This window comes from Suricata suricatta, chromosome 17 (genome assembly GCF_006229205.1).
Source record: "Suricata suricatta isolate VVHF042 chromosome 17, meerkat_22Aug2017_6uvM2_HiC, whole genome shotgun sequence".
NCBI classification, from domain to species: domain Eukaryota; kingdom Metazoa; phylum Chordata; class Mammalia; order Carnivora; family Herpestidae; genus Suricata; species Suricata suricatta.
In genome coordinates, this window is record NC_043716.1 from 16,068,356 (window position 1) to 16,086,138 (window position 17,783).

The window sequence follows — 17,783 nt, forward strand, 5'->3', positions numbered from 1 at the left end:
GAAGGAGGTGAGAGGAACAGTTTCTCTTTGTTCTTTTCTTCCATCCCTTTTGTGTCCCTACTGAGCCTCACTGGCTGAGACAGGAAGGCCAGCCTGAGAAGGTGGACAAGGGTGTGCAGTGGGCCCCTGCCCCTAGCGGGGTCTGTGCTTCTCTGGGGGGGGGGGGGGGGGCAGGGGAGAGCCGGGGATTAGCACCATTGGATGAAGGGTTTTAGAGTCAGCCCCTGGGTAGGGGCAGGTGGGACACACGACCACAGAGGGCTAGCAGCAGCTGGTGGGAAGGGGTGGGTGGTGGTGCCAGGGCCCTGAGCCGAAGATGAGAGGGCTCCAGGGTGCACCTGCCCATAAGCGGGGCTGGGGGACAGGGTCTAGTGCTTGCCCCCAGACCAAATATGTCCCCCATTTGCCAAGACATCATGAAGGAACCAGGCCTTGCCTAGGCCGGGGGGCCACTTTGGGCACCCTCCCTGATCACAAAAAGAGTGCCTTGGGGATGGGGACTCCAACCTCTGGCCGCCCAAGGAGAAAGTGGGACCACCCTGAGACGGGGGGGGGGGGGGGGGGGCTGGGGAAGCCGGGCACCCCGCTAAGTGCACTTGACGCTGAAATGCTGGGGTGAAGGAGGAGCTGGGCCCTTGACGTACTGGTTTGTATCTGGGACAAAGCAGCACAGCACGTGGGGAGCTCAGCTGCCCCCCAGGGGTGAAGAGCGGAAATGCAAAGGCTTCACGGACTGTCCTACAGTGGGTTCTGTGAGCAGAAAAGGAGGACCGACCAGAAGGAGCAAGGGATGGGAACACTGCTCCTCTAAGGACCCGGCTCCCTCTCAGGACGGCCTGGCCCCCTTGGACAAGTCTGAGCCCAGGACAGAGTGGTGGGCATCAGGATACAGCAAGCAGGGGGATCGGGCCGAGCGAGCTGCCTCCGGGGCCCTGGCCAGGACAGGTACCCCTAGGTCCCGCCAAACCCGTCCCCGCCTGGTGCCGGATGCACCTCTACGCCCCCAGGCTGCGGCTCCAGTGTCCGGCGGCCGCAGCCCGGCAGGCGCGCGGCGGGGCGAGTCTTGCTCCGGGGCGGGTCACGCGGGGCGTGGTCAAGGGGCCCGGCAGTGGGCGCTACTGCTCCGTCAGTGAGAGCCGCAGGATGCGCTCCAGCTCCTCCTCCTCCAGGCGCGCGCGCCGCCGCCGCTCCTCCTGCTCCTGCGCCGACAGCTCCATGGCCAGCCGCAGCTGTTCATCGTAGCTCCGGAACACATGGCCGCCTGGGCCGGGGCGCGGGCTGGGCCGAGGGCTGGGCACTGACGCCAAGGCCGAGGGGGGCGCAGGCTGGCGCTGCGGCGTGGGCGGGGCGCTCCTGGAGGCGGGTAAGATACGTCGAGGGTTCCAGGGCGCACCTGCCCATAAACAGGGCCAGGAGACAGCGTGGAGGCCCCAGGACTGAGTAGGGCTAGCCACCGGCCAGTGGAAGCGATAAATCCTGCATCACACCGCCCTGGCTACCACCAAGGTGTGACAAATCTCAGCCCCTACAAAAGCCCATTCTCCAGGTTGACGGTGGACCAGCGCATGGGCATGCATCTTCTACAACCCTAGCTCCGACATCCTGCCTGGTAAGGGTCTGAAGGCCTTTGAGGCCTGTTCCCTGCTCCCTGGCTGCTTTTGGAGTACCGCTCAGAGTGAGGAAAGGGTGGGGGTAGAAGACTTCTGGATACCAGCAGGGGGCCAACAGAGGGTACCATGGCTTCCTGGGACCAAGATGGGCTAGCTGCCCAGCCAGCAGTATCCTCACCCGCTGGGACAGGACACTCTGTGCACGTGTTATTTCAGGGGAGGGAGGGCAGGTCAGGAGTGGCGGGCACTGACCTGTCCTGTCTGCGAGCGTCGTAGGACATGGGGTGAGTCCCTGGCTTGCTGTTGGTTAGTGCCTCCCAGATAGTGACCTGGAAGGAGGGACGTGGGCCAATCAGCCAGGGTGGCGCTGAAGGCGGGCAGGGCGGTAAGGCGGCAAGGCCGCGGGGACGCACCTGGTCATACTCACTGCCCGCCTCAAGCAGGCTCTGCTGGATGGCGAACTGCAGCAGGTCATCATCATCATCGCGGGTGGCTGCCTCCCTCTGGCCGCCCAGCACACTGTAGCCTCGCGGGGCCTCGAACAACGCGGGGGAGATCTCACAGCCGCGGCAGGAGGCTGAGGGCGCCAGGGGGAGCGTCAGAATGGGCAGACCCACCCTCAGGGCCACTGCCTGGGAAGCTGGCAGGCAAGGGCGGGGCGGGGCGCACAGAGGGGGCGGCTCTCACTCGTGGAACTGGAGCTGCTGACGCTGGAGGAGTCGCTGCCTGGGGAAGGGGTCTCGCTGCTGGGGCTGCCTCGCACCGATGGCACCGGCTCATCACAGCCATTGAGGTTTCCGAAGGTGATGCGTGCGTTGAGGATGTGGAAGATTGGGATTTCTGAGGATGAAGGAACAGTCAGGTGCCACCATCCACCTTCTCACACCTTAGGCACCTCCAATCTTTATCTCATCTAAACCCTACCCGCCCCCCCTCCCACACACACAGTGGCTGAAGGGAAATGGGGGTGGTGTCTTACCAATCTTGACAGGAAAACCAGGGGGTAGGCGCAGGGTAATGAAATCCCGGAGCTTGGCGAAAAGCGCATTGCTGACAGCCATGAGGTCAATGATGGGGGCCACCTGCTCACACAGGGACAGGGGATGCTCCTCACACAGCCACAGCTTGGCCTTGAACCTGCCCCCCCCCAGATCCCAAGGGGTGAGGGACATAGTAGAAGCCATGGCTTCTCAGTACATTCTAGAGACCCCACCCAGCCCTGCCCTCCCCTGCCCACCCCTCCCCAGCACCAGCAGGGCCTCACTTCTGTGTCTTGGTGGTCAGTTCCATGGGGCGGCCCATGTCCCGGTTGCCAAGCTCAAAGTTGGGGTTGAAGTATTCTTCTGCAGTGATGGCAGTGGGGTTGGCTTGGCTCAGAGTCTGAGTGATCAGGGTCTGTACCACATGAGGAGGTGCCCATGAGCCTCAGTCTCTGATGCCAAGCCAGCCGTTTGGTATCATGGGCCCCAGAGCTATCCCCCCTGCCACTGTGGAGCTGACATGGCCTTGAGCATTGTGGAAAGTGGTTCCACACCGGCCATGCTAGATAGGATGCCTCCCAGGCCTCCTGAGCCACATCCATACCCTTCCACACAAGGGCACCCCTGGCACACACTCACCCCATTTTGGGGGCCCCCATGCTGCTCAGCAATTCCCAGGAAGGACTGCAGAGGTGTCTTACAGCCTACAAGAAATGTGGCATCTCAGAGGACACTGCAACCCTCAGAAGTGACAGCACCCACGACCTAAGGGAGGAGACTCTCCCATCGAGTAGGGAGGATTACCCACCCACACCAAACTCTCAGGCACCTTCATCTGAAGGTGACCGAGGATTCCAAAGGCCAGGGGCAAGGAACACTACAAGCACAGTGGGAATAAAGTAGCCCTGGGGCTCAGAAGACACTTCCAAAAGTGTCCAGGTTGGTGACACTGGACAAAAAATACCTGCCTTTGGCAAGCAGTTTTCAGGGATACATGTGCATGTGTGTTTTTTCCTCCAGGTACTTCCATCTTAATTACCTCATTTTGTTCCCCTGTGAGGTAGGAATTGTCTTTCTACCTTAGGTAGACTAACCAGTGCCCAGAGAGTCAGTTGTGGGATCAAGAGGCACAGAGAATCAGTGGCAGGCCCCCTGCCTTTCTGCTTAGGGTATGTCCTGCTAGACTTGAATGGGCAATAAATTTGGGAGTGACATTTCCAAATCCAAGGCAGGCATCAGTTACTAGTTGTAGAATTCCTTCCCACTGAGCCCAGACGTTGTCTTAGACTCTTCCTAGCCGCACTCCAGACAGTCACTCCCAATTATTAGCACTTGGCACTTGAACTGAAACCTGTCTGTGGGAATAAACTATCTTGGCTTTTGCAGGGATGTCACAGGGAACACTGACGGAGGTACTCAAGTGGGAACCGCTTCCTTACACTGCCTTCCTCCCCACCCCCCATTCCACCTCTGCTTCATTACCTTTGACCTTGCCCTTGTGCTGTTCTGAAAGATGCTCTGTCCGTGTCCGGGTGATGAGCTCCACATTGGATGCCCCATATACCTGGCAACAGATGAGGAAAGGCTCAAAGACAAATCTATCCCCAGCCCCCAAGGGCCTGATGAACACTTCCTGCAAGGAAGGATCCGCTGGGGGATGGGGGAGCTGTTTGCCCCCATCTCCCAGTCTTTGGGCAAGTAAATATCTGGTCATTCATCCATCCTCTTATTCATTCAACAAACATTTTGTGAGGAGCCTTTATGTGCCAGGCACTGAGGCAGGCATCAGACACACACTATTTGAAGAGATAAGGAAATGGGCAGTTATGACATAGTGTGATTCATGCTCCAGTGGAGGGAGCACAGAGCTGTGGGAACAAAAAGCAAAGGCCATAACGCAGTCTGTAGGACCAGGGAAGGCTTCCGGGAGGACACAAAGCAGAACCTGGCAGCATTTGTTAGTTCCTTCCCTCACCAGCGGCACAATGTGGCCCCAGGTGGCCCCCCAAGGGTGATGTAAGGGTGCCAGCGTGACCAACACCGTATTCTTAGTGGTAAAGGCCTGGCTTTGGAGCCAGGTAGTCAAGGTCTACACTTTGGCTTTGTCTCCTGTAGCTGTGTGACCCTGTACAGGTCATGGAACCACTCCAAGCCTGCTTCCTCATCACAGAATGAGCCAATTCCCTCCCCTACAGAGGGCGCCTGCATAAAATGGGAAAAATAATAGCACCTACCCAAAAAGGTGGTTGGGATTAAATGAGTATGTGTGCATGTGTGTGTGTACATGCATATTCACACATACATACATACATACAAAACATCAGAATAGAGCCTCAAACATGAGTAGAGTAAGTGCTTGGTAAACTCAGGCCATTCTCATCAGTTGCCTCTTAGTCTAGAGCCCTTCCCTCCTTGCTGCATTGCCTCTGCACCTCCAAGGCTGAGAAAGAGTAGTCAGGAACCCTCTGCCCGGGGCACTGTAGGCAAGAGTTTGGCAGGTTCTGGCACCAGGAAGAGGTGGCCTCACCTTGGCTTCATACCCATTCACCATCTCCGTCTTCTCACTGCGCCAGCCCAGGATGCCAGTCTTGTTCCTGGGGGAGCAGAGTGGTCCAGGTGAGGGGCACCCCAGCAGCCTGGCTCTAGGCTTCGAGGGCTTCACCCACTCACCTCTCAAAGGAAATATTCTTGGTGTCAAGCTGCGTAGTGACAACGGGTGCGGTGAGCCGGCTCAGCACCTGCTCCTCAGTGGGCTGGGCAGCAGCCAGCAGCAGCTCACGGTCCTGCCCGGCCAGTGCCAGAGTCTCTGTGTACACCACCCGGCGGTCGTGGTCGATTTCCATGACGACAGCACTTGTGTCTGCCAGCCACATAATAGCACAGGGGGGTCAGGGGTGGCATGGGGCTGTCCCCAGCCTTCCCATCTTGCCCCACCTCCTGCCCTGCCTGACCTTGGCCCCTGAAGACGAAGCTGCGGTTCCCTCGCTGCCATGTCATGTGATCAAAGCCCAAGAGCGTGGTATCTACCCGTAGGTTTTGCCCACTCTTCCACACTTTGTAGGTGTCACTAGGGCAGATCTTGGACACCAAGGGCACTAGGTGGAAGGGAAGGTCAGAAGTGGCTTCAGTTTGCCTGGTCCACCCAACCTGGGCCAACTCAGGGCATAGGGGTCAGGGTCAGTGGTGTGGTTGGGAAAGGATAACAGAGCTAGTGGGAGTCAGCCCCTCTCCAAACTTCCCCCACGTAAATGAAGACCAGTCACTAAGATGTAAGCAACCTGAAGTCAGAGGTGGGCACCTCTCAGCTGCTATCAAGTCCCTAGTAGCCACCATTTGTTAATTCATTTACTCAATCTTTCATCTAATCTCCCAACAAATAGTTATTAAATCCCTACTGCGTACCAGGCACTGTTCTAGTCAATGAGGATACAACACTGAACATGCCCTCTTGGAGCTTACCTTCTGGCAGGGAGTCATAAGCAACAAACAAATGAGGGAATCATTACAAAGTGAAGGAAATAATAATAATGGAATCAAGACAATGTCTGAGGAGGTGTGGAAAAGCCTAGCCAAGGAGGGCTTGGCTAAGGGGGACTAGCCAAGCCTGGTCCCCACTGAGGTGGGAACTAAAAGATGAGAAGGAGCCACGGGAAGAGCTGTGGCAATAGAGCTCTAGGCGGGGGAGCAGCAGGTGCAAAAGGCCTGTGATGGGAGAATGCCCAGAGAGGCCCCCATAGGCCCTCTTACCCCAGCTAGTGAACTCCCATTTCATCTCCACGTAGAAATCCTGGGCCTGGAGGATGAAAAGGAGAGTAGCTAAGACTGTGCTAGAGACAGGGTTCAAGGGCATGGTGGGGAGGCTGAGAGGCTAGCCCTCACCTTACGCAGCTTCTCCAGGAGTACAGGGATGCCAGCCAACCGCTTCACTACCCGCTGGTAGTCCCGGTACCGCAGCACCAGCTGCACTAGCTCCAGGTCCCGGGTACTCACAGCTTCCTGAAGCACTGGGGGGTGGGGGAGGAGACAAAGTCACAGGGCGGGACCCTGCCTGGGGTCCCCCTGCACTAACCAAGGGTGAGGATATGAAGCGGTGGCTGTGGGGCTGGGGTGAGCAGGGGTGCCCACCTGTCCAGCCGCTGCGATTCTCCCTGCCCACATCTGCGCCGTGCGCCAGGAGCACACGGGCACACTCAAGGTGTCCCAGCGTGGTGGCCAGGTGCAGGGGGGTCCGCCCACGGGGATCCAGCTGCTCGATGTCCACCTGCAGAAGGAGGTGAAGACGTATCCCTGGTCACTTCAGAGGCAGCGCATCTGAACCCAACACCCTCTAGGGAGGCAGCAACCACCTGGCCGCCCTGCCTTGCCCAACTCACAGGGCAATGGAAAAGACAGACACAATGAGCTGGGGTCAGGTGGGTGAAAAGAGGCTTGCAGGACAGGGTAGGAAGTAGCCCTGAGAAAGGAGGGACTTTCCTCCTCTCCTGTCCCCTGACTGGGTTCACTCTTCCAAGGCCCAGTAGGCTGCCTACGGAGAATAAGCCCAGGGCTGAAGAGTGGTTGAGAGAGGCTGTTAGCCAAGGAGGGCACTTGAGACTAGACTTATCCTACAGGCCCAAGACCACACTTTCAGGAAGACCACACTTTTAGATGACTGACATCATCACTGAGTGAGGTTTAACAAAGAGTTGCTGTAATATATTGATAGGAATGAAAGAAATGTCCTTTATATGTGGGACACTAGTAACACTTTTTTTTTTTTACAATTCCTATTATTGTTTTGTGAATAGCCTAATTATACTGCATGAGATTTTTGTTGTGTGATAAAAGCATGTTTGTTAAACTTAAATATTTAAATACATTTCAGGAGTCTAAGACCTCTAGGTAAATACAGTGAACTGACCACATGCATGTAACTCCTCTTCTCCTTCCCCAAATTGATTAAAATGCTAGCAAAAGGTTTCTATTCCAACTACAGCGAGACAACTGGAACCACCCTCCCATCATAAACAGATAAAACTGCTTCAAAATACATGAAATAATTGTTTTCAAACATTAGGCAACAAGCAGTCCAGGACTTGATCCCTGAAGTAAGAGAAACAAACAAGGTAGGCTATGATTGCCTAGATTTCTACCTGGAAGAACATTCCAGACAGCAATGCAGAGAGAGGAATCCCTAGCAGAGCATGGTAGTCTTGCTGAGGCACTGAGGAGACAGAGAGAGGAGTTCAGGGAGGCTGAGGTAGCAAGAAGTTGCAGGACCAAGTTCCAGGAAGGAGGGAGCTATGCAAACAAAGGGCTCTAGAGATCTGCATGGGGTTCCTGAGTCTTTGTGGAACACCCAACCTCACCTGTGACAGAAGAGCAATAAGCTGGGAAATTTCTAGCACTCGTGTCTCAGGGTATGGAGACATTCAAACTCCAACCAGCTAGAATAGAAGGTTCTAGAGGGTCTTTGTTGTTTGCACAGGGGATTCAACAGAGACTGAAGAATGGTGATGCCTTCATAGTAGGGCTAAACTATCCCTAGAGAAAAGGCTCACTAAACCCAATCTAATAAAGATTAATAATAACCTCAAAAAGATCAAACTGATTTACAAGTAACTTAACTGAGTCTGTCAGAATGAAGCCTCTTTAAAGGAAGACAATAAAATCCAGATGCTTAACATTACAATGTTTGCAGTATCTAACATCCAGCTACAAATTACTAGAAAAAAATTATTAGACACACAAAGAAGTAGTAAAATAAAACCCATATGAAAAAATCATTTAACAGACACACAGAAACGATAAAGATGATGAATGGTTCAATGTGCTCAAGAGTTGAAAGAAAAACATGAACACAATATTCATGGGGAAAGAAATGAGAGACATGTACAATACCTGAAGTGAAAAATTCATAGGATGGGGCACCTGGTTGGCTCAGTCAGTTGAGCATCAGACTTCAGCTCAGGTCACGATCTCGCCATTTGTGGGTTCGAGCCCCACGTCAGGCTCTGTGCTGACAGCTCGGGACCTGGAGCCTGCTTCAGATTCTGTGTCTCCCTCTCTCTCCGCCCCTCCCCTGCTCACACTCTGTCTCTCAAAAATAGGTAAAACGTTAAAAAAAAAAGTTTAAAAAAGATAGATCAGATACTATAGGGGCACCTGGGTGGCTCAGTCAGTTAAGTGTCTGACTTTGGCTCAGGTCATGATCTCATGGTTAATGAGTTCAAGACCCACATTGGGCTCTGTGCTGATGGCTTGGAGCCTGCTTTGGATTCTGTGTCTCCCTCTCTCTCTGCCTTTCCCTTGCTCTCTCTCAAAAATAAACAAACGCTTAAAATTTAAAAAAAAATATTAGACACTATAGAATAAAAAAAATCCATGATCTTGAAGACATAACAATAGAACTATAGTACAGAGAACAGAAGTGGAGCACAGAAGCAGGAAAAAGTACTAAAAATCATTCAAAGACCCTCAACAATATGTGAGACAGTATTCTATCATATATGTAATTGGAGTCCCGGAGGCTAGGATAAGAAAGTAGGAGAAATAAGACCTTTAAAGAGATAACAGCTAACATTTTTCCAAATTTGTTGTTTTAAAAAAAAGCTGCTATAGGGAGTTGAATGGTGGTGTCCTCCAAAATATATGTCTATACTCTCCCCCCCAGCACCTGTGAATGTGACCTGCTTTGGAACATGGGTCTTCGTGAGTGAAATTAAGGTAAGGATCTCAAGATGAGATCAACCTGGATCATGTAGGTGGGCCCTAACTAAATCCAATGATCCGCCTTTGTAAGACATACAAAGGAGAGATCCTGTGGAGAGAGGAGAAGTTCCATGTAAAGAGGAGGTAGAGACTGGAGTTATGCAGCCACAAGCCAAGAAATGCCTGAAGAAGAAAAAAAAGAAAAGAAAAGAAATGCCTGGAGATACTAGAAGCTAGCTAGAAGAGGCAAGGAAGGATTCTCCCCCTTAAACCTTTGGAAGGCAGGGAGCCCTGCTGACCCCTTGAGTTTGGACTTTCAAACTCCAAAAGAATGAGAGAATAAAATTACCCTGTCTGTGGTAATTTTTTTGCACAAACTAACACAATGATAAATTCACAGAATCAAGAAACTCAATGAATCCCAAGCAAGACAAACACCAAGAAAACTATACCAAGGCCAATCATAATCAAGTGCTGAAAGCTAGTGATAAAAAGAAAATCTTAAAATCATTTTGAGGGGCACTTGGGTGGCTCAGTTGAGCGTCTGACTTCAACTCAGGTCATGATCTTACCATTCGTGGGTTCAAGCCCCACATTGGGCTCGCTGCTGTCAGCCTGGAGCCACTGACCTGTCTCTCTGTTCCTCCCCCACTTGTGCTTGCTCTCTCTTTCTCAAAACTACATAAATCTTTTTTTTTATGTCTTTATTTTATGTTTAAGAGAGAGGAACACAGAGAGTCAGCTGGGGAGGGGCAGAGAGAGGGAAACACAGAATCTGAAACAGGCTCCAGGCTCTGAGCTGTCAGCACAGAGCCTGACATGGCGCTCGAACCCACAGACTGTGAGATATGACCTGAGCTGAAGTCAGATGCTTAACCGACTGAGCCACCCAGGTGCCCCTAAATAAATAAATAAATAATAAAATCATTTTGAGAAATGAGACACATCATGTCTAGAAGAACAAGAAATACTGCATACTTCTCAACAGAAACCATGCAAGCTAGAAAACAATAGAATGAAATGTTTACAGTGCTGGGGGTCGGGGGGAATGTCGACCTAGAATTCTCTATCCTGTGAAAAAATATCCTTCAAAATGAAGGGGAAATGAAGGCGTTTATGGGCAAACAAAAAAAAAGCTAAGAGAATTTATCACCAGAAGACATGCAAGAAATGCTAAAGGAAGTTATTCAAGTAGAAGGAAAATGTTAACCGATGGACACTTAGATCTGTACAAAGGAATGAAGAGTGCCCCAAAAGGAAAATTCATGAGTAAGTATAAGAATGTCAATAAAATATTTAAAACCCGCAAGAGTAAAGAGAAAAGATGCTAGTAGATAAGTAACGTTAACACATCTTTAGAACAGGGAAAGTAACTGAGGCATTACCGCTGACTCAGTGGAGCAGAGGGTACTAGAACCCAAGCACCCACATAGGGGAACCCCAGTGAGTGTCAAGCCAGACCACTCTTGAAATGTCCAGAACACAAAGGCAGTGGGAATGGCAGAGGTATGAGTGAGGCTCAGTGCTAAGTACAGGAGGGCTGGTTAAAATTCAGAACCCCCCTGGCTCCCTCACCAATCTTGAAAAGCTGAGGGTTGTCCCCCTTCCCCTCCACAGGATGCCAAGAATTTATTCTCGGTACGAACAGCCTAAGATGCACTGGACTTGGGGATACTGGTCTGAGAATGAGGTCAGACTGAAGACTCGTGAACAGTGAAAGCCCAGTCCCTTCTGCCTCGGGTCCTGAACCACAGAAAGCCCAACATACACGCAACTGCCCCATCCCACCCCAGCAGGAGACTGGACAAGTCTTCCTTGGAGAAACTAGAGGCACCGAAGACCTCCAGGGGACCCTCTGATAAGCAGGCCAGCTTGCACCCAATCATTTGACAGCAGTACCACCCATGCATCAGTGAGCTCCATACCCACATTCATAAATATGCCCCATTAGCCAAGGGGGCCTCGACATTTTAGGAAAGCCACCAACATGAAAGAGACCAAAACATGCAAATAGATGCTAAAAACCTAGAGGATACACAGTCAATGCAGGAAATACAAAAACATTGGAGGGGAGGGAACAGTAATTTATATCCTCAGAAATATATGAAAAGATAACTGAATTCATGGAACAAAAAGGGACACTCTGACTTCCCATGACTTCTTGTCTTTCCCTGGCCTTCTTCGCTCCAGCCACTCCTGGACAGCTGCACCTGCCCCACTTCTCCCCTCATAGGAGATGTTACCTCAATTCATTCCCTCTTTTGGTTAAAATAATAATAATAATAATAATAATAATAATAATAATAATAATATAAAACTTTAAGTTATTTATATATTTTAGGTAATCTCTATCCCCAATGTGGGGCTCAAAGTCATAACCCCAAGATCAAGAGTCGAATGCTCTGACTGAGCCAGCCAGGCGCCCTGGTAAAAAAGAAAAAAACAAAACAAAACAAAACACGACTTTGTAACTGTCTTTATCTCTTCCTTTTCTCACCTTCCATATCAAATCCATCAGCAAGACCTTGGGCTCTGCCTTCAAAACAGATCGAGACTCTTCTCTTGATCACCTTTAGGCCACCATCCTGGTGGAAGCCATCCTAGCTCACCTGGTGGCCTCATGGGCCCCTCATTGGTCTCTTCACTCCTCTCTTGGCTTCTTAGGTCTATTCTCCACATGACCCACCACAGCCTCCATCATCCTGTGAAACGTCCCTCAGGTCCTGACATCCTTTAGCTCAAAACTTACCCAAGGCCTCCTATCCTGTTTAGAATACAATCCAGCAGCCCTGGCCATCTCCTTGAACTCATGTGCTCTCCTGCCTCTCCTCCAAATTCCACTCTGCTGGATACCCTGATAGCCGCAGCACTTTCTCCCTCATCTTATTCAGGTGGCTGCTCAAATGTCACCTCCTTAGAAAGGCCTGCCTTTAAAACCCATCTTAAATGACACTTAACTATTTATCTACCTGTCGCCCCTGATCCTACTTTAGATCTCTTCCAACATGAAACTGCTTGTTCATTTGTTTGTTGTCTCCCTCACCTAGGCTGTAAGCCCCACAAAGGGAGGGTCCCTGTGTTTTGTTCCATGCTACATCCCCAGTCCCTAGACAGTGCCTGGCACGTAACTGGTGCTTAATAAATATTTGTTCAGTAGATGCATAACTGACTGTATTTAAGGGACCTGGGGAGGGGATGGCAATACGATATAAAACTGAGAGTTGTAGGTGTATACTGTTTGCAATCATGGAGGTAAATAACAGAAGAGCCTAGAGTTCAAAGTGGTCGCTTCCAGGGAATGAGGGAGGCGTCGCAGGGAGTAGGGACTCTTGCTTTTCATCACAAGCCTTCTAGCAACAGCTAAATATTTTTTAAAACACAAGTATGAACTACTTTGTCAAAAATAAAATTTTTTGGATAATTTAAGTAAGTAATGTATATATGATTTTAATGACCCTGTTATTAAACCCTGGCATTTCTTCATTCTTTGATTTTTTAAGTAGGCTTCATCCCCAATGTGGGGCTTGAACTCACAACCCTGAGATTAAGAGTCACATGCTCCAATGACTGAGCCAGCCAGGCACCCCCACTTCTTCATTTTTAAATATATTAGGAGCCTCAAAAAAAAAAAAAAAGCGTACCTAGCCCATGTGGCCATCCTAGCTGTGGCATAGAGATCCAAGCGCCCCACCCCCCATCTTACGTTCCTCTACACCGGCTCCCCTACAACAAGGATGGCATTCTTCACTCTTTATCTATTATGGAATGGGCTGAGCCCCTTGGCATCCAGCCTAAGTGGGTCCATGAGTCGGGGGTGGGAGTGGAGGATCCAAAGACTCTGAGCCTGGGAAGTCTGGAGGAGCCTTCCCATGGGGCAGCAGCTGAACCATCTATGCATCCCACCAGCCGGGCCCAGATGCTACTACTGCCACTGCTACTAACAAGGCCCTGGGGAGCTGAAAGGGCACCCTGCCCAGCCCCAGAGCTCCAGATGCTGCCTGTCACCCTCCTCCTCAGGTGCCTCACCTCCAGGCCCCAGAGAAAGGCTGGCGCTGCTAGTTGGGCCCAGCTGCCCCTCCTCACCTCTACTCTTTGGGAGCTCTCCCCAGGGTCCCCAGAGCCCTGCTGTTTTCCAAGATCAACGCAGGCCTCCACATAGACCCAGCCAACCCCCGAAGGAGCTCCCCACTACCTGCTCAAAGGAGGGCCTGCAGTGAAAGTGGCACCTTGCCCCAGGCCCAGGTGGAAGAATTCATTAATTTCCTCAGCAAAGGCCTGCAGCTATTTAATTGCTGGAATGAAAAGATTTCCCGTGAAACCTAACACCCAGCCCTCACCACCAAGAGAATGAAACTAGGCACCCCAGCAGGCCTCAGCTGGAGTCAAAAGCAGGGGTCTTTCGAGCTCAAGCTCGGGGCTGAGGTGCCCTGGGCAGAGAGACTCCTTGCTTGCACTCAGGCACACACCTAGATGCACACGCACATGTGAGCAGGTACCAGAGGAATCCACAACAGTCCATTCCTTTTGCCCCCACACTTCATGTGCTCCCGTAAGTGTGCCAGCACCTGCATGCTCAGTTGCCCTCTGGATCTGCAGATGTCACTCCCAAGTTTGGGGCCAGCTTATTTGCACATGCATACCCTTTGAACCCATGGGCAGTAGCAGGGTGTTTTCAAACTTGTTTAGCATTAGTAGAACCTTTTGTTAGATGAAATCTTACAAGGACACAGCAAATGTATAGAGCCAGAAAAGAAAGGAGAAGGGCCCATAGCAGAGAGCCATGCATGCTCAGCCTTGGTCTCCTTTCCGTGCTCTCTTGCCTGCCCAAGCCTGGAGGATGACCAGAGTCTGGTGTGGTCACTACTTCCCAGCCCTCCACCCAACCCTGCCCCTACCACGTAGGCCTGAGCTCACTCAAGAGGCAGGAGGCCAGATGCTTCCTCAAGCTGAGGTGGGTGGGGGAGGGTGACACCTGCTGACTCTTTTCCCACCTGCTCCCTCCACCCTGCCCCACGCAGCCCCTCCCCTACTTCCCAGACACATCAATTTGGGGGTTCTGGGGTTTACTAGTCTCTCTCCTGAGCTTCCCCACTCACAAGAGACATGGCCCACACCCAGGACTGCCTATGTTAGGGGAAGGAGGACACAACAGGTGCCTTGGGTGGGGTAACCTCTGCTAAGCATCCAGGGTCCCCACAGTCTCATCTTGCCTGCCTCTAGGTCAAAAGGATGAACTGAGGAAAGCAGGGAGGAGGACAATGATGGAGGCGGCCCCAGGAAGAAATGTTTCCTTGGGAACAAACAGTCTGCGCCCCGCCCCCCCAAGAGTGCCTGTTGCCAGGAAAGAACCCTGCCCGCCTTGGCCTTCCCACAGGGAGCCACACAGCTGAACCTCCACCTCCTGCCCCCCAGGGAACACCAGGGCCTTCTGACTCAGGAACTGAGGCTGTGCTCAGCTGGCCGTGCCAACCTCAGGGCCTTGCTAGCTAAGAGGAAACTAGCACATCCACCAGCCTACAGCCCCCTGCCCCCTCCCAACCTAGCGGGGTGTGTGCATAGCGGTAAGCAGGGCACCCAGCAACCATCATATTGCGGGGTGCCAGCTAGCAGTGGTCCATGAAGGTGTTTCCCTTCATCAAAACACTTGATGAGCACCTCCCGTCTCCCCACCACTCCCTGCTTCCGGCCCCCAAAAGAGCTATGAGGGTGGGGGACCCTGAGCAAAGCTGATGAACCTGAAGCCTGCCATTCCATCCCCCTCCCCAGCCTGCCAGCATTGCCAAGCCTGCCCATGGGAGGGCCTCTGCGGGGCTTTCTTGGAGCGAATAAGAGGCAGCTAAGCCAAGTGAAGACCAGGAAAACCCAGTTGCTATGTGCTTGAGAAAAGCCTGAATGTGTCCTGTGACAGTTGGTGCCAGGAGGACCAGAGGTCAGGTTCCGGAACCCCCACTGGATGAAATGCTTAGGGTCTATGGGGTTTTATTATGATGTTAGGAGGCTGCCCCCAGGCCTGTTGCCAGCAGGAAAGGGCTGGGTTGGGCACCCTCAGCTCTCCCTGGGACCCCGATGCCCGGAGGACTGAGTAGTGCACATTTGGATTCAAGGACCACTCTGGGTCCGTCCTGGCATGGAGCTACAGCCAGGGGGCCTCTCCCATGCAGACTGATTGGCATTCCCTTTCTTGGCACCCCTGGGGCAAAGCAGAGAACTGGCCTGACTCCTTTGTGGTTGAACAAGGGTTAACTTTAACCAGTGCCCTATATTCCTGCTCTCCTGGATTGGGGCAGGCAGTGTCCATTTCCAGGAGACACAAACACACCAGGGAAGTGGGAGGGACGGGAGGCTGGACATACTGGTGAACCCGGTGCCTAGTTTCTGTGGCAGCCTGAGGGCAAAGAGGAAAACACTCAGCAGCCCCCAAGCACCCCTACCTTCAGCGAGTTCCCATGCTCCCCACCCCAACGTCACTTCAGCAAGATGGCTGCTGACTGGAGTACTATCCGTCAGAGAGGCTGAGGTGAGAGTTTTCTTCCAGGGCATTTCGCCTCTCTCCAATCTCAGCAAGAAAAGTACCACCCACCCCTCAGGCAAGGCAGTACAATTGAGATTTCTGAAGATTTAGCCACTAGCCTTCTGCCTAACAATCCTTGGACCAATCATCAATCACCGCATCAGGAAGTTCCTCTCATATTAGATTTAAATCCCTCCAGCCTTAACCTCTGTTAGAAGCTTGTCTTCTTTTGCCCCCAGGGGAGGAAACAGAGAGGAGTCAGAAGAGACTGGATTGCCTTAGCACCCAGCACATGATACTCTTTTCCTGGTTCACACAGCACCAGAACAGGGTCTCCTTGAGAGCAGGGGATGTGCCTGGTTTGTTCATCTTTGTCCCCTAGGACCTAGCACTCAGGCCATGCTTCCTTTACCAGGCCTCTCTGGTTGCAAACCATGTCCTTTATGATGAATAAAACAGAGGCACCGTCTGAGGAGCAACTTGGAGCACCCTTGTTTAAGCAAAGATGGAATACAAGTGGACACCCTAACCAGCCCAGAAGCTTGGAGCCTCAGGTCACCTCAACATTTCTTCATTTCTCTGCTCTGCAGAGGTGGATGCTTTGCTGCTCTGAAGGCTCAGTGGTGGACTTCAGAGATTCTCTGACCCTCACCCTGCTCTCCATCTCACTGTCCTTTGGGAAGCAGACAGCTCCTCAAAATGAACTTCCTGTGACTCGGGAAGCCGCCCTCCAAAGGCATATTCCCAAAGGAGACCATTTCCGAGCGACCCACTCCTATGGCCTATGGCCCCGGGGTCTCAAATCTGGGCCAAGTCTGCAGGCCTTGACCTGAGGCAAACCAGGGCAGGCTGGGCCCAGCTCTGGCTCATGCTTTCCCACCCTGGAGGGTGAGCTGTCCACACCCCAAGGGCCCATCTGTGGCCTGGGGACTAAGGGCAGAGTTGGGAGCTACCTGTGACCTGTGCCTGCCTTGGTCCTTAAGAATGACCAGGAGACCCCATCCCTTACCTGGTCTTCCCAGAGGCTATTGCCCAGCCAAAGCTGGCTGACCTACCCGTTCTCCCACAGACTGTCAGGAGCCAGGGAGCCCGCTTTGTGTACAGAACCCCAAATCCTTCCTGCGGCCAGGGGCCCCTAGCTTCCTCAGCGCCTAGAAGCCAGCCCCCAGCACCGGAGGGCAAGAGAGCTCCTTTCAGCACTTGGACAAGGCCCTTCAGGACTTTCTCACAGGGGGCTCTCTCTCCACTCCCCATTCCAGAGCCGGCGCTGGAGTCTGAGGGACCCCGGGGCTCTGCTCAATCTGAGAAAACAGACTAAAGCTCAGCGGGGGGGTGGAGGACACTGGGTGGGGCTGGGATACCTGAGAGTGCCACAACCCATTCTCGGATCCTTGACCTGTGACCCCTCCCGACGCAGGCCTTGCCCACCTCCGCACACTCACGCAGGAGGTGTCGCTGCTCTGCAGCTCCGCGGACTCTCTCACCACATGGAGCTCAGACCGGGCCGCCAGCCCCTCCCCGCAGCCCTCCGCCCCGGCCATGGAGGGGCACAGCGTCCCCGACCCCAACCTGGGAGGGTCCGGAACACGTGTGGGCCGTCCGCCCGAGCCGGAGGGGAGCGGGCGGGGACCGCTCCCATCACCCTCTCGCTGTCAACAAGCACAAAAGCAGCTGCTGCGAACAAAGAAGCGCTGCAAACTCGCCGGGGAGGCGGGACAGCCAGCGCCGCGCCCCCTCCCCACACCTGGCAGGCGTGCCCGGCCGTGGGGTCCCCGCGGCGCCCCGACGGCGCTCTTACCTGGCCGGCGCGGACCTCTTTCTCCAGCTCGCGGTGGCGGTTGTGCCACACGAGGTAGTGCAGCGGGTACTTGCCCTCGGGCCCCTTCCTGGCGGAGGCGTTGGCTGGGATCATCGCCCGCTCCTCATGCCAGGGCCGCGGCGCCCGGCCGGGGAGGAGGGACGGCGCCGGAGCCGGGGCCCGGGGCCGCGGGG

The 17,783-nt window shown here is 53.2% G+C and overlaps 2 protein-coding genes and 2 long non-coding RNA genes across 6 annotated transcripts in view; 3 read left to right on the forward strand and 1 right to left on the reverse strand.

The window, feature by feature from the left end:
• ANKRD13B (ankyrin repeat domain 13B) overlaps positions 1–17,783 on the reverse strand; it is an 18,110-nt gene continuing 327 nt past the window's right edge. Inside the window, exons 2-13 of the mRNA XM_029928921.1 lie at positions 17,590–17,677; positions 5,542–5,685; positions 5,261–5,450; positions 5,118–5,184; positions 4,073–4,154; positions 3,230–3,294; positions 2,875–3,005; positions 2,590–2,747; positions 2,298–2,450; positions 2,024–2,187; positions 1,863–1,939; positions 1–750 (exon numbers count right to left, since the gene is read on the reverse strand). Coding sequence (XP_029784781.1) covers positions 369–750; positions 1,863–1,939; positions 2,024–2,187; positions 2,298–2,450; positions 2,590–2,747; positions 2,875–3,005; positions 3,230–3,294; positions 4,073–4,154; positions 5,118–5,184; positions 5,261–5,450; positions 5,542–5,685; positions 17,590–17,677 — 1,701 coding nt within the window. The 3' untranslated portion in view covers positions 1–368. The remainder of the gene's footprint in view (positions 751–1,862; positions 1,940–2,023; positions 2,188–2,297; positions 2,451–2,589; positions 2,748–2,874; positions 3,006–3,229; positions 3,295–4,072; positions 4,155–5,117; positions 5,185–5,260; positions 5,451–5,541; positions 5,686–17,589; positions 17,678–17,783) is intronic.
• Positions 6,945–11,532, forward strand: LOC115281764. The gene is made up of 3 exons (XR_003904394.1): positions 6,945–7,002; positions 9,243–9,295; positions 10,898–11,532. It is a non-coding gene; the product is annotated as an uncharacterized LOC115281764 (long non-coding RNA).
• On the forward strand, positions 14,668–16,188 carry LOC115281763. The gene is made up of 3 exons (XR_003904393.1): positions 14,668–14,841; positions 15,047–15,209; positions 16,031–16,188. It is a non-coding gene; the product is annotated as an uncharacterized LOC115281763 (long non-coding RNA).
• The window catches only part of GIT1 (GIT ArfGAP 1), a 19,111-nt gene continuing 18,644 nt past the window's right edge, over positions 17,317–17,783 (forward strand). For all 3 annotated transcript variants that reach the window (XM_029927245.1, XM_029927247.1, XM_029927246.1), the window contains exon 1: positions 17,317–17,643. In XM_029927245.1, the coding sequence (XP_029783105.1) occupies positions 17,331–17,643 (313 nt within the window). In that variant the 5' untranslated portion in view covers positions 17,317–17,330. The remainder of the gene's footprint in view (positions 17,644–17,783) is intronic.